The sequence below is a fragment of the Clupea harengus genome, unplaced genomic scaffold, assembly GCF_900700415.2.
Source record: "Clupea harengus unplaced genomic scaffold, Ch_v2.0.2, whole genome shotgun sequence".
In the NCBI taxonomy this organism is placed as follows: domain Eukaryota; kingdom Metazoa; phylum Chordata; class Actinopteri; order Clupeiformes; family Clupeidae; genus Clupea; species Clupea harengus.
The window spans coordinates 50,985-66,287 of record NW_024879819.1 but is presented as its reverse complement, the minus strand read 5'-3'; the positions used below and the strand labels follow the sequence as shown (position 1 = coordinate 66,287).

General features: G+C 44.3%; 1 protein-coding gene across 4 annotated transcripts in view; it reads right to left on the bottom strand.

Moving 5' to 3' along the window:
* Positions 1 to 4,290: 4,290 nt before the first annotated feature.
* LOC122130445 (casein kinase I) overlaps positions 4,291 to 15,303 on the bottom strand; it is a 31,815-nt gene continuing 20,802 nt past the window's right edge. The window contains exons 4-12 of one of the 4 annotated variants that reach the window (XM_042705178.1): positions 13,425 to 13,573; positions 12,678 to 12,912; positions 12,095 to 12,180; positions 10,338 to 10,422; positions 10,041 to 10,186; positions 9,646 to 9,726; positions 8,224 to 8,325; positions 7,057 to 7,163; positions 4,291 to 6,071 (exon numbers count right to left, since the gene is read on the bottom strand). In XM_042705178.1, the coding sequence (XP_042561112.1) occupies positions 6,017 to 6,071; positions 7,057 to 7,163; positions 8,224 to 8,325; positions 9,646 to 9,726; positions 10,041 to 10,186; positions 10,338 to 10,422; positions 12,095 to 12,180; positions 12,678 to 12,912; positions 13,425 to 13,573 (1,046 nt within the window). In that variant the 3' untranslated portion in view covers positions 4,291 to 6,016. Of the gene's footprint in view, positions 6,072 to 7,056; positions 7,164 to 8,223; positions 8,326 to 9,645; positions 9,727 to 10,040; positions 10,190 to 10,337; positions 10,423 to 12,094; positions 12,181 to 12,677; positions 12,913 to 13,424; positions 13,574 to 15,303 lie in introns of all 4 variants that reach the window. The other 3 variants (XM_042705177.1, XM_042705180.1, XM_042705179.1) reach the window with 3 other exon arrangements.

The following is a 15,303-nucleotide window of genomic DNA, read 5'->3' as shown; positions in this document are numbered from 1 at the left end:
ACGACCCAGGACACACACACACACACGCATGCCGAAGAGGTCGCAGTGAATTTTTCCTCTGCATTTTCCCATCCTGGACTGTCCTTCCTCCAGGGCAGGAGCAGTGGGCAGCCTTTTATGGCGCCCGGGGACAAGGTCAAGTGATCCGTCCGTCTTGGTCAGGGCCTTACGTGCCTTGCTTCTGTCACTGGTCACATGGAGTTAGACGTGCGTTGCTGCTCTTTTAGTTGTGTCAATTAAACAGGTCTTGCTTTGAATGGTGTTAGTTAGCAGGTTTTTAAAACAAGTATATGCTTTGCTGTTTGATTTATATATTTCCACAGGCCTACAGAATTTAACACATCAAGCCTCAATGAATTCTGACTGACCACAGCATACAGAGACCCTCCACCTGAAGACTGACACCTATCTTCCTGCAATCACCCGACACTAAATGTCTTGCATCGAAATAAAACAATAAAAAAACCACTGTCATAGTTTTTTCAATGTTTGCTATTTAGTTTTATTTAAATTCGTTCAGATGTTGCTTATCATGTGTGTGCATATACCTCTACCTCTGCACCCTAGTGTAATTACTGCATTTGGTTTGCAAAATGTATTTATTGATGGCTCTACTGATGGCTGTAATGTGTACTCAACTGTCAGTAGCCTACATAACTTCAATTTTAGAGCAGTTATGTGTCACTGTCAAGATGTGTGTCACTAAATAAATGGATTTGTTTCAAAGACATTAATTGGAAACCTTTTGGTAATAATTTCTATCACCAACGTTTTCTATACCTTAGTTTAGATACGCTAGCTTGCAGCTAACATCGTATTTGACACGGTTTAAAAGTTCGGATAACAAGTCGGTTGTGTGTTTAGCCGTATGACTTCGTAAAAGTTCTGTTAACAAGCCAGTTGAGTATTAAACCGTATAACTTCACAGAATAAAAAAAAGTCAGGTGACTTGATCTTAACCTATCATCAATTAGAAATGCTTCTGGTAAGCGGATCGAACCTTCTTCCACCCATCGTCTAGCGACAATCATTTCATTGATAATCAAAACACTGTTGTACGAACAAGACAGTCAGAATATTCCATGCTGACCAGCTCTGAGGCCTACATTTCAACTGTAAGCCTTCCAAGTAACCCCATGTGACCGGTGCCAGAAGCAAGGCACTTCAACAGCAGTGTGTCACAGAATGAAGTCCTTTAGAAATGTTTAAAATGTATTACATTTCTAAAGGACTTAATTCTGTTGTCACATTGACTGCAAGAAAGAAAAGAAATGCAATTACAAGATGATTGTCACCTGTCATCGGTCACATGGAGTTAGATGTGCCTTGCTTCTGTCACCGGTCACATGGAGTTAGATGTGCCTTGCTTCTGTCATCGGTCACATGGAGTTAGATGTGCCTTGCTTCTGTCACCGGTCACATGGAGTTAGATGTGCCTTGCTTCTGTCATCGGTCACATGGAGTTAGATGTGCCTTGCTTCTGTCACCGGTCACATGGAGTTAGATGTGCCTTGCTTCTGTCACCGGTCACATGGAGTTAGATGTGCCTTGCTTCTGTCACCGGTCACATGGAGTTAGATGTGCCTTGCTTCTGGCACCGCACCGGTATAACAAAACGCAGTATTTCATCATGGTTGTTGGATGTCTGTATTCTAATGAAAATGCAACTGAAATTTTGCAACTGGCAATTCAGTGTACAAATTGGTTATGCAATATGACAATGCATCTTGCAACTGCCAATTCAATTAGCATTATTTTGATTCAAACATAAAGGTCAATACTTTTTCAGTAATTGTTAACACATTTACTACACATTTGTTTACATGTTTACTACAAACATGTTCCTCCCTAAACTGACATGTAAAGGAAGGGATCCTTGGAACTGAGGTACTCTTCTTTTTCCTGGGCCGCTGTTCAGGAACTACCATGCATACTGTTTCACCAATAGGGGGGTTACGGCTGCGTTATCAGTGGTACACTGCTCTACGGTGTCCTCGACATCGCCCACACTGAGCAGTGTGAATGGCTGAGACTATGCTTCTCAAGTAAGTGTCCCTGTGATCCTGATTTTCATTACAATATTTTGTTTGGTCCACTGTTTTAATATTCTCGCTCGGCCAACCTGTGCTTTTATGGATCCTGGGGTTAGGGCTGGTCCTGATGGTGTTGTTGCCCTAGGCCTAGGCAAGACTTTACATTGCCCCCCCTCCCCACAATAGGACACACTATGCTCTACCTCCAAATGATGATACTGATCTCACCTCTATTGAATACTAAGACATTTCTAATATATTAATTTATATTCATTGATGTCTGCATGCTCCTTCATGAAACATGACATGTTGTGTTTCATTTGATAGCTATATCAATGTTCAGAGGGGGTATGGGGTGGTAGTAGAGTAGTTCAGGAAGATGATGACGGTAGTGCCAAGGATCTCTTCCTTTTTGCATTTGAATTTCAGGAGGACATGGACATGTTTTTAGACGATTGTGTGTTTGCACAAGGCCTCACAGTTGCGTGCAGATTTTTGAAATCAGCCCATGGTGACGAGGAGTGCAGTGGAGCAAGGGATCCCGAGTAATTGTAGGTTCATTTTGACTGACCTCAGCCCCCCCCTCCCCCCCCCCGAGTGGAAAACCTCAAGCATCATGAGGGGAATAATCACGTCGCTGAATAGATGGATCACTTGGCTATTAGCATGCTAAGTAGCTATTGTACAGCCGGAGTTAGCAGTAGGTTCTGTATTACTCGATAGTCGTAATTAACTATTTACGGGGTCCTACCGGCAAATAAACGGCCAGCAACTAAATTCTGCAATGAAGTAGCGAAATGTAGACAAATGAGTCGTCGAAACGTGACACACGCGACACGTTCTATGACGTAGCCTAGCAAGTTTGATGCCCTAGCAAACTTTTGGCCCACACTGGACAAAAAGCTGTCAACTTTCAAAACAATCAACAATCTAGCGGTAAACGGAGTAGCTTCCACCCTTGTCTACCGACATCGATCTCATGCACTCCTCACCGTTTCCTTGGTAACCGAGTTTCACGTGGCACCAAAGGGATTAACATAATTTGTCCCTAGTACACAAATGTCAGCAAGGCTGAGAGGAGACATAAAACATTATTTTGGAACACCGATGGGTGTTTTAATCCAGCCAGGACCTGCCTCTGGATAGGACCTGACCATGTTCCGCCGCGATTCCGGCCGTTAAAGGGGATAGGTAGGCTATTATTACAATGATGAATTACTTAATGAGCATTAATCAGCTGTGCGAGACAAATCATGTGGAACAACGAAAACCACACAAAGCTACTGTCAAGCGATGTTTATCATTTACCCCCAAAAGGATAAAGAGCATCAGCGAAACACGCTGTCAAACATGTTGGGTAAATTTGCATCCCAGTTCCTCTTTTCTACAAATGACACTGAATCAGAGCTGGCCAACGCCACCACTGTAACCACTACCTCACGTTGACATGACTGGATCAGATGATCATGCCATTAAGTAACTGACATTCATCATTCGTCATATCGGTCAATATGTGTAATGATTCTTCACATAACTTTAAAAAACAACAATGAGCTGTACAGTAAGTGATGTGCAGGCCTACATGAACGCACATATTTTTTTTAGATGTCATTACGTCTCTGTAGCTTCTTACAATTTGCAGTTATCCATAGGAGTGATTGTACAAACCCTCCCGCTACATGCTTTCTAAAGACCTTTTCGCCATGCATAGATCACTGAGATCAAATCTCTACATCAGGTATTTATGCACAAAAAGGTACAAAGAAAAAGGTGTAAAGGAAACCTGACGTTAATCTTTGGAAGTTGCCTAACAAATCCAGAACTCACAATAATGACATTGCTACATGCTCCTTTGACGTTTTAGTGCTATAACCATACTTAAGTCACTTATTTACAGAATATAAAGGGGATGAGGGGAAATGAGCATAGCCGATACTTGACGGCTTGGAAACTAGATTGCACAAGATAAGTAGTGCTGAGTTAAACGGAAGATTTGTCATCATATTACATTTCATAAGTGATTCTCTTCTCTGCTAGTTCCAATACTGGGATGAGTCTGGAAAACAATGAATGTGAATTGGCGAGTCCAACACAGAGATCCACCTTCGACTGTGTCCTCAAAGAATTAGTCACTGATTCAGACATGATGGCTCCTTATGTTAGGAACCTTTAGAAACCCTCTGACTGCACATGCCATGTGCTTTGAAATCTTTGGAACCCAGGACAACGGACCAAAGAACAGTTCTCCACAAACACCTCAGCTTAGACCAAGAAATGCATTTTACAGTGATCAACACGTGTACAGCCCTGCACAATTGCTGGAAACAATCAGAGTCTAGATTTGGGCAAGAGGCAAATCCAATACAAGACACGCATCAACTTCAATCATCGGCAAGCATATTTACATACACATTTTCAGAATCTTGCAAATACGCCCTTATACTTTGCAATCTATTAAAATGCTGGTTCCCAAAGAGACACTGAAATTTGAAGATTCTGAAAAAGATATAGAAAACTAGTATTACAAATAACCCCCAATTACTGCATCTAGTTCCCCAGACCTATTGATTTTCAAAGACTGCATTTTTGATTGTCAGAGCATAGGAGAATGAGGCCATGGCAGAGAGGGAGCTGAGGAAGACAGCCTCTTGAGGGATCCATGTATTCGGCTTATACAGGGGTGTAGGCATACACTTACACGCAGAGGCTACTGCACGCGCACACACACAGCCAGCTCTTGAAGCCTTCACATCACAACCAGAGTCAAACCAGATGAAATGTCATTGCAAGACACTTGCGTTGAGCTTTAAACATTTTACTTGGAAAGGCACAAACTATGATTTCCTGGTAAATTATTCTGAAGTGAGACATAAAACTGAAGACATTTTTTTTGTTTCCTTCTAAATGAACATCTCGGCCCTTGTACAGATATCAGCCTCATGTAGGAATCTTCCTAAATCAGTCTTTATTTAGTTGGTTTCCCATTTGTTAATTTCAAACCCAGAATTCCACTGTTATTTTGTGTTTTCCCCCCCCCCAAAAGTGCAACGAGAGGAGATGTATATCTGAGACGCTCCCCATCTTCCACAGTACCTGAGGCCAGTGACTGTGCTACAAAGTCCACATTGACAGAAAAAAAGAATGGAAAAATTAACAAAAAAAAAAGAAAAAAATGAATTCCAGAGCACTACAACATTAAGGTAAAAGTTTTTCTTTGCAACCAAAAGAGACAACATTTGAAACCAAACTTCAGATGACATTTACAAAAGAAAAAAAAAACAAACAAACAAACCAAAAAAAAAAAAAAAAAAACAGAAAAAATTAAAATCTTCCAATTGAGGCTGAGATGAACAGCGTCCTGTTGCTTTCTTGATTCTTTGTCATTAGAATTGTTCGTTCTTGCCTCCCAAATAAGGACTATTTCTAACAAGGAATTCAATTCTCACTCGACCCACTCCTTTCATGTTCGCGTCCACATCAACGACAGCCCAACAGTAAATGTTCAGCATGGAATCTAGAATACAACAACTGTTTCAAACAGTACCTCTTTTTTTTATATTCACGCCACGGTGTTTGTGTATTGTAGTTAATGTTGGTTTCTATTCTTTTCTTTTTTTTAAACACATTTCACCCCCCCTCCCCTTTTTTAAACACATGTATTTATGTTTCTGTCTTTATTTTTCTCATAGTAAAGGAATAAAAGTCTGTTGTGTTTGCCCATTGAACAACAACTTTCCCTCACGCTCCAATAGTGAGGGAGCACTGACGAAAGATAAAGTGAGAAGAGGGTCAGGGGCAATAAAGGAGGGGTAGGGGGGCAAAGGGATGTCAGGGGTATAGGGACAAGGAGTGGACTGGAGAGGGGGGGCGGGGTGGGGAAAAAAAAAGAAAGAGAGAAATGGGTGATCTGTGTATTTTGCTTCCATTTAAAACTTGACAGTGACCAGAATGTCTTCAAGTTCTCGCCCGACGAGGCCTTCTCTTCACTTGTGTCGCTGGAGCGCTTTCCTCTTTCTCCTCTTGAAGAAACAACAGCACCTGGGGGGAGAGGAGCAAACACGCAAATGTCAGACACGCCGTTTGAAGGAATTGCTCTGACTTTTGAGCAGACTAATAGCGTTGCATTCAGTTGCGTTGCTTGCGCCAAAAGTTGAGGCAACGCATTCGTCAGCCAATCAAATCGCAACGCTGAAAAAAAAAAAAAAGATGGCAGAGCAAACTCTGTAGATGGTCGTATTTGTACATAAAAGTTGCTTGTTTGACTTTTTTTTTTTTGGCTTAGATTTTTTTTTTTAAGTTACCGAGGAATAGACACTGCAATGTAAAAACCCTGTTATTGTAACTGAAAAATACGTGAGGGGATTTGGGAGGTGTCTGAGCCAGCCATCTAATGTTAGCATGCTACTACCCACAAGGTAAACAGCTCGCTAGCGGCGTGATTGTTTGTCGACCTGTCAATCTCACTATAAACGTCTCCTACGCCCTCCATCATCCGTCAGGCATCCGTTAAGCAACGCATCCGTCTGAGTCAGGCATTAGAGCAGAGATGCTCAATCCTGCTCTTGGAGCCTCCCTCTGTCTTGGGTGTCATCCATCTACCCCTACCCCAAGCCCACCTGATGGAGAGAAGTGGGCACCACTGATGGCTTCAGTCAGGTGTGCATAGCAGGGAAAGATGGGAAAACACGCAAAACAGGGAGGCAGCTCAGGAACAGGATGATAACCACTTTCTTAGAGCCACATAAGTTCTAAGTTTACATCTCTGCTCTGTCCATTGTGCCTTTCCTGTGCACTGACTCTACAGTTGAACTTCCAGGATCTTCATCATCATCATTCACAGTCAGACATCCACAGTGATAATAAGAGAGCATGGAAATAAACCTCCCCTCATCAAAAACAAACCCGAACCCCAAGGCCTCTTCTCCAAATCATCTGCACATGAAGTTAAATATCCAGCTGTTCCTCTGTGTGAGGAACAGATCATGTAAACCCCATGGTGTTCTGCAGGCGTGCTTTAACTCACTTTGTATCGTCGGCCACTTCCACCTCGGTGGGTGCAGTGATGGGGGCGTTGGAGTGTCCTGCAGTTGGGTCGTCAGTATTCAGCTCTCCGTTCGTCGAGCTCATCACCTGCACAGACACACAGCTCATGTGACGATACTGAACCGCAGCGCAGGAAGACAGAAAGAGAGAGAGAGAGCGAGCGAGATGAAGGAGTAGAAGAGGGGGGGGGGGGGGGAGAGAGAAGACAGAAATATAAAAGGAAGTAAAGGAAAGAATAAAGGAAGATAAATTATCTTCTGGACATAAACATATGTTGACAAAAGAGGAGGGATCATCTTCAGAAAAGTCCAATATTAAACCTTTTGATCTTTGAGAACACCTGACAGGCACATCTCAGTTTTGGAATGACATCGTCAGATGCAATTCCCAAATTGGACACAAGGTGGCACATGGGTCCGGTTAATGAACATGTTACATGAGACCAGTGGAATCATGATGCATTGTCTCTGGATGACTGGCAAGCTAAGCTAGATCTTCAGTGTTAACACTTTTCAAGTCCAAGCTCTGGTTCATACCTGGACCTTCTTCTAAACTACCGACACACACTTCTTGCTCACAGCCTACACTTTCAATTACATTTTGGAGAATGGTAGACAAAGACTAAAATTAAGTTTTCTTTTAGAGCTACCACTGCCAACTAACCTGGGGTTCTTTTCCTGAAAGCGACGTTGAGCAACCACTGTGGTAACCGTGGTAAGAGAATGTTCTAAACGATGATCTCATCATTTAACTACGGTAGTTGTTCAACAACGTTTTTAGGGAAGCGCACCCCTGTACTGCTGATAAAGGGAGCTCTACTGTATTGGGGGCTGTCCATGGAGGTCAACTTTGTGTCTTGTGCAATCTAGCACCTGGATCTCAGGCTGAAGCGTGTTTAGCGGTGCACTGCTAATAAAAGCACTGTGCTGATGCAAAAGAAAAGGAAGAAAAAGAGAGAGAGAGCAAAAAAGATGTGGAGAATGGAAAAGAGGAGAGAGGAAAGAGATAGGGTGGTAGAAGTCAAAGGGTGGAAAGATACAAGGCATGAGAAAGCAAGAAATGAAGAGCAAGAGAGAAAGTGTGGAAAGCAGAAGAGAGACAAATGCAAGAATGGACAAAGCCATGCAGCGCCATGCGCAAGCAGTACCTGGACAGAGCCCCCCAGCCTATCAGCTGTGAGATGCGACCCCAGCGTCTCCTTATTGGTCACTGGAGTGGGCTGAGAGTCACTTCCTTTGGGCTCGGGCGACTGAGCAACAGCACAGTGGATGAGAATTACGGGGGCGAGTGGGAGGCGGTGTGGCGGAGGGTGGGGAGGGGGATAAGGGGATAAGGGGCAGAGGTACAAATGAGTAAACAAACAAACAAAAAACAAAATAAAACAAAAAAATTACAGGAGACATTTGACATGCAGAAGCAGGCTTGTTATTCAGAACTACGTTAACAAAGAAGAAAAGTTAAAAGTTAAAATACAGGAAATTAAGGGGGGGAGGGGGATAAAAATACAAACAAGAAACAAATCCACTCCGACCCATGCAGAGCGAATGAGGAAGCGTGAGGCTTAGGGGCCTATAGGGTCCACAAGCTGTTAATGCATGAACTGGCTCTGGCCTCACTGTGACCCACAGGGCCAGATCTGCTCTAAAGTCTCTCAGAGCGGCGACAAGCAGGACACTGGATTGCCATTTCTTACCACAAACACGGAAAATGTACGTAGTAAAAATCTGCCTGATAGACATATCTGTCTGGAGGCTGTGTTGATAGGTCTACAGAGTGATTCCAGAGATCTGCCTTCAAAGTCCCTTGATGGGGTTGGTTTGCTAAGCTTGTACTTTGGGTGAGTATTTATAAAATGTCATCATTCTAATATGATCAAATGAATTGTGGCTTGCATAATACTCAAGTGTGTTTAGAAAGCTCTCTGTAGACGCTAGCACTGATTACATTCAGAAAGCACTGGGTTTCATCCAAGTTGGCTGATGATGAGAGGCAGCTAGAGGTACAGAATTGTCAAATAAAACTGACCACACACAGGGCTGGGACGGCTCCTGTGTCATTACTGCTAGTGGCCAGACCCCAATGCTGTCTCACAAGAATGGACGTGGAGGAGGATAATGATGGACACTGTGTGTGTGTGTGTGTGTGTGTGTGTGTGTGTGTGTGTGTGTGTGTGTGTGTGCGCCTGTGAACGTGTACGTGTGTATGTATGCAGTGTGAGTGTGTGTGTGTGTGGTCCACTTCAAAGGCTACTGCCAAACTCCACGACCTTCAGCAACCAGCAGCAGTGGTCAGTCATCTAGCTGCATTGGTTAGCCAAGGGACAACGGAGAGCCAAAACAGGTTCAAGAGCAGACGCAGAGGAAAAAAGACAAGAGGGGGCGTAGAAGAACAGACAGACAGACAGACAGACAGAGACAGAGATGCTGCTGTTGCAGGGCTGAGCAGGAACAGAGTCACCCTCCTGAGGAGGTGGTAGCAGTTCTGGACAAGGTGGGGCCTTGTAGGCAGGCTACTGGTAGGCGTGCGTAAGAAAGTGTGTGCGTGTGTGTATGTGTATAAGCCTGCTCACCTGGTTTTTGGTCTGCTGTTGTGCTTTGTCCCTGCTGCTGGGCTGGGGCGTGTCACTCGGGATGGGGCCTATGGGTGTGGGCTGTGTTGGCACAAACACAGAGTCAGAGTGAGTCAGCGTCACGGCAACAGACTCAAGATTTCCTCAAGCCAGAGGCCTCAGAAGAGGGGCACACGTCCACCACCTGAGGGAGGAGTTTCTCCACAACCCACACGACTGATACTCTCAGCAATATACTCTTAGTCAGGCTTCAACCCACATGACTGATACTCTCAGCAATATACTCTTAGTCAGGCTTCAACCAACATGCCTGATACTCTCAGCAATATACTCTAGTCAGGCTTCATGCTAGCAAGGCTGATGTAATATTCAGGGTAAACAACTGGAGCACTCACGAGTGGCTTGCCGACCCAGTCATATTCGTAATCAAAGACATAGCCGTTTCTGTCAAACAGGTCAGTGAAGAGCTTCCGCAGGTAATCGTAGTCGGGTTTCTCAAAGAAGTCAAGCCGCCGCACGTAGCGCAGGTAGGTGGCCATCTCTTCTGCAGGCAGGGGTAGAGGAAAAACACGCGCGCACACACACACACGCGCCACACATAGAGGATTGTGTTACATTTGGTACAATTACCATTCGAATAGCAGACTTAACCATGACAGCAGCATCCTCTGAAACAGATATAGGCTACCGACCTGGGAAGCTTTCGCAGAGAACTTCGATGGGAGTGGCCCGCTTGGTGTCGCCGATCTTCTGGTAGCGCTCCTTCAGCGTGTCCGCCTTACAGGTGCAGAACAGGAACGCAGTTCAGAGGAGGAAAACATTTAAAAATTTAAAATCATCAACACCAATAAACATAAAAAAGCAGTTGAAGAGAAACCGTTAGCGGAGGGGAAGAAACAACAACAAAACACCACAATAAAATATAAGAAAAACAGCAATAAATGTCAGAAAGCAAAAGGGAAAAAAAAGGGCAAAGATGAAATGTGCTGAACGCAGCGGAGGCCTGACCCTCTTTGTCTCCCCAGGTGGTTGCAGAACCTGAACGCTGACTAACGTACAGAACTGAGGACAGGAATCTGCTTCTGGCAAATCCACATTTATTTTGAGGGGAATAAAATCCAGCTGACTGGAACAGTGATGAATGAAAACGTTCCACATTTTCCTGCTGCGCTGCGCTTCTCATAACGATCGCTCCATGATGGAGTTTGTGCTCCAAGTCACCAACGGCACCAGGCGCTGCGTCAGCACAAAACCACGACCTCGGCATGAGGGGGCAGAGGCGCCGCATGTGGGAGAGTTCAGTGGTGTGTGTGTGTGTGTGTGTGTGTGAGAAAGACATAGAGTGTTCAGTTTGGGAAGGGGTGGCTGTGTGTGTGTGTGTGTGTGTGTGTGTGTGTGTGTGTGTGTGTGTGTGTGTGTGTGTGTGTGTGAAAGACATAGAGTGTTCAGTTTGGGAAGGGGTGGCTGTGTGTGTGTGTGTGTGTGTGTGTGTGTGTGTGTGTGTGTGTGTGAGAGAGAGAGAGTGTCAAAGAGTCTTCAGTTTGGGAGGGGGTGGCTGTGTGTGTGTGTGTGTGTATGCAAATTAATTTTGGGAGGGAGCAGCTCTGTGTGTGTGTGTGTGTGTGTGTGGCACATTCCTCACACCTATGTGTGTTGGTGGGAGAGGGCCAGTGGGGGAGACACGATTAAAGAAATGAAGAGCAGGAAACGAGAGGAGTGTGGGAAGGGAGGAACACAGCGTTGGCGTGGAGATGAAAAAAACAAAACAAAAAAAACAAAAGATGGTGAGTGAGTGAAAGCAGGGAATTGCTCGATTCAGTCACAAAGACAGCAGCGCAAGGCTAATTAGACATATCTGTGAGTGAATGAGTGTGTGTGTGTGTGTGTGTGTGTCTGTGTGTGTGGTCAATATTCCAACTGGGTTAAGTCTCTTACAAGGCAAGTACAGTAATTAGCGCTCAGCCACCCACTAAGCAAAGAGCTTTGCATTAGTTAATTATTTAGCCACAGTGCCATCACTGAGATAAGCTGAAAGCTGCAGTCACCAGTGATCGAGAAAGGCCATTAACACCTCGGGAAAATGCTGTGTGTGAGTATGTGTAGTTGTGTGAGTACGTGTGAGTACACGTGTGTGTGTGTGTGTGTGTGTGTGTGTGTGTGTGTGTGTGTGTGTGTGTGTGTGTGTGTGTTTGCATGTATGTATCCATGTCTGTGAATAGCTGTACGAGTATATATGTGTGTGTCCTTGTGTGTGCGTCCTCGTGTGTCCATGTATGTTTGTGTGTCGGTATTATGTATTATGTCCTTTAATGTGTGTACACCAGTATGTGCGTCCGTGTGTGTTCACCAGTATGCACGCGTGTGAATGTGAGTACATGAGAATGTACGTGTGTGTGTCCTGGGTAGGTGTGAGTGGGTTGGTCCAGGTGTACATATTCAGAGCGGTTACCTTCAGGCCTTGCCAGGGCAGACTGCCTCGCAGGAAGTACATGAACATGTGACCCAGAGCCTCCAGGTCATCTCTTCTGCTTTGCTCTGGAGGGAACAGACAAAGGGACGTTACAAATGAACACACATGTGCATGACACCGGCGTGTGTACACACGCAAACATGTGAACAGACTATAGAGCACTGTTTGCAGAGCCAAACCAGCTCACTGAATTTACATTTACAACTATTAATTTGGCAGAAGCCTTTTATCAAAAGTGACTTCTAAGCAAGGTAGATTACAGCCTAAGCAGGTTAATGGAGAAGCCATTGACAAGAACACTCAGTTTCAAGCGGAACTGGGTGCCAGAGTAAAAAGACACTTTGATCCTACAGTGTGATATTCTTTTTTGTTTGCACTGTTAACACAAGACCAAAAAACAAAAACAAACTGGTGGTACCTCCTAGTTCAAGCATTGTTGACACAAAATATTTGGAAATCCTTCTACTTCCTTTAGCGGTTATTTCTACTCTTTTTGGCCGCACGTACAGGCATGATTCATTTGGAAATGACACTACTGTCAGGTGTTTCAGTGGAGGCTGACCTTTCCCCAGATGGGTGTTGATGCTCATGTATCGCGCCGTGCCCGTCAGGCTCTTGTGCTCCCGGTATGGGATGTGTTTTTTGGTCTCGGGGTCGATGTATTCTTTGGCCAGCCCGAAGTCGATGATGTGGATGGTGTGTTGCCGCTTGCTGCCCGGCCGCCCCACCAGGAAGTTCTCGGGCTTGACGTCGCGGTAGATCAGGCTCCTGGTGTGGACGTACTCCATCCGCGTTATCTGAGATGTGAGGGAGAGAGAGAGCGAGAGAGAGAGTGAGAGCATAAGAGAGAGAGAGAGAGAGAGAGAGAGAGAGAGAGAGAGAGAGAGAATATGCGAGAGAGAGAGAATATGCGAGAGAGAGAGAATATGCGAGAGAGAGAGAGAGAATATGCAAGAGAGAGAGAGAGAGAGAATATGCGAGAGAGAGAGAGAGAGAGAGAGAATATGCGAGAGAGAGAGAGAGAGAAAGAGAGAGAGAGAGAGAGAGAGAGAGAGAGAATATGCGAGAGAGAGAGAGAGAGAGGGGTAGAAAGAGTGATTGAGAGCGTGAGGGAGACAAAAGTTAGCGTATGTATTTTTCCGGTGTTGCTGATATAATTGTGGGGGGGGGGGGATGAAACCGTGATGAAGGACCACAGGTCCAAAGGGATTTTGTGGTTGGGAGACGGTTATGTGATTGCTGGGAGATGGGAGACGGTTGGGAGACGGTTGAGGGACGGCTGTGAGATGGTCGTGAGACAGGGTCTTACCAGCTGTATGGCGATCATGAGGACGGTCTTGAGGGAGAAGGTGCGGTCGCAGAGGTCGAACAGGTCCTCCAGGCTGGGCCCTAGGAGCTCCAGCACCATGGCGTTGTACTTCCCACATGGCCCGAAGTAGTACACCTGTGGAATGCCCTCTGCAGACAGGGAGGAGAAATGACACAAACACACATCAGAGCGATGAGGCCACCAGTGGCACTACCACTGACATAATTACCCTTAAACCACACCACACTTTACACCGATGTGGACTATAGGACATGAACCTCTGAATACATTTTCAACATGGATTAATCGACCGTCAGACAAAGGTAGCATTTGAGCGGCTGCTGTCTGTAGAAGTCATCCAGAGTACACAAATATACCAAAAAAGGGGAAGACATGTCTGAATCATACCTTAATAATAAAAGTATGAGACGTGGGAGGGATATTCCGCTATTATAAGGAAAAGCAGAATTACTGAACTTCTAACCTCCCACGTTTATGACACACAAGTGAGATATTTACATTTTACATTTCGTCATTTAGCAGACGTTTTTGTCCAAAGCGATGTACAAGGGAGAGAACAGTCAAGCTTAGAGCAATAAAAAACCTGGTGTAACAATAAATACTACTTTACATAAGAAATAGAAAAACGACCTAGAAAGGAAAAAAGAAGTGCAGGAATGTAACTGCTGAAGTGCAAGTTAAGCACTAGTCAAGGTGCCAGTTAGGAAGGGAGGTGCTCTCTGAAGAGTTGGGTCTTCAAAAGCTTCTTGAAGGTAGAGAGGGACACCCCTGCTCTGGTAGTACTAGGGTAGAGATGAGTAATACATATAAATGCCCATTTTATTTGATTTAATTACAGTATTTCCCCATCTTTGCCACAATTCTGGGAACTCAAGGAAATATTAAGCTTGAAGAAAATATTGCGAAATATGACCGGACTTTGCCGCCTTGCTAAAGCATACTAAACAACTTATCCTGTTTGCTCCTAGCAGTTAGATCTTACAGCACATCCTTTTCTTAGTAATCCACCTGATAGTTTTTCCTTTAGAAGTTTATGATTCGGTGTAAACATTCCTTCTAATTTCACAATTAATTTATAATTTTCAACATGAAAAAAAAAAATAAATAATAATAATTAACACAGCTGCTTGGGATTTGTTATAATTTCTGTTAGCGCATATGTAATGGTTAAAATATCTGGGGTCATCCAACGCACACCTTACACGGAGCTTAGTTGAATTCACAAGCTTGCAAGTTTATTGAGCACTTCAACCAACCCAACCAGCTGCACTCCACATTCTAACTACCGACCGGTTGACCTAGTCGCTACCTCCCTACCCAAAAATGTGCCTCTCTTTTCTGCTTCTTCTTATAATTTCAATCCCCGTTTCAAAATAAAAGTCCCTACACACTTAACGTGCTACGCTATAACAAATATGCCTTCAAGCTGACGGTCATTTTGAATTTGAATTGAACACCCACTATCAAGAGCATCATAGAGGAGCTAGCCAAGCGGTAAACCACTCGTCTAGTAGTCACTCGATGTTTATATCTTTCCATGCTGCTGCACATAGCCATGTTGGAGGGCATGTGGTCCTTACTTATTTTAGCAGTTCAAAGTATGACAACCTGCACAACATCACTGTATAATGTTTACTAAAACTGTTATTTGCGGCCTGTTTACATAAAATGCTTTTTCTACTGATGCCTCTTGCTACTGCAGCATTCCCTTTGCTGCTGTACACTGCAAATGTCCCCGTTGTGGGATTAATAAAGGATTATCTCATTTGATCTTATTTCCCTACTTCTAACAAACTAAGCTAAGCAAGTGGATACTTCAATTACTCTGAAGAGCACAGACCTCTTTAACAGCAGGAGA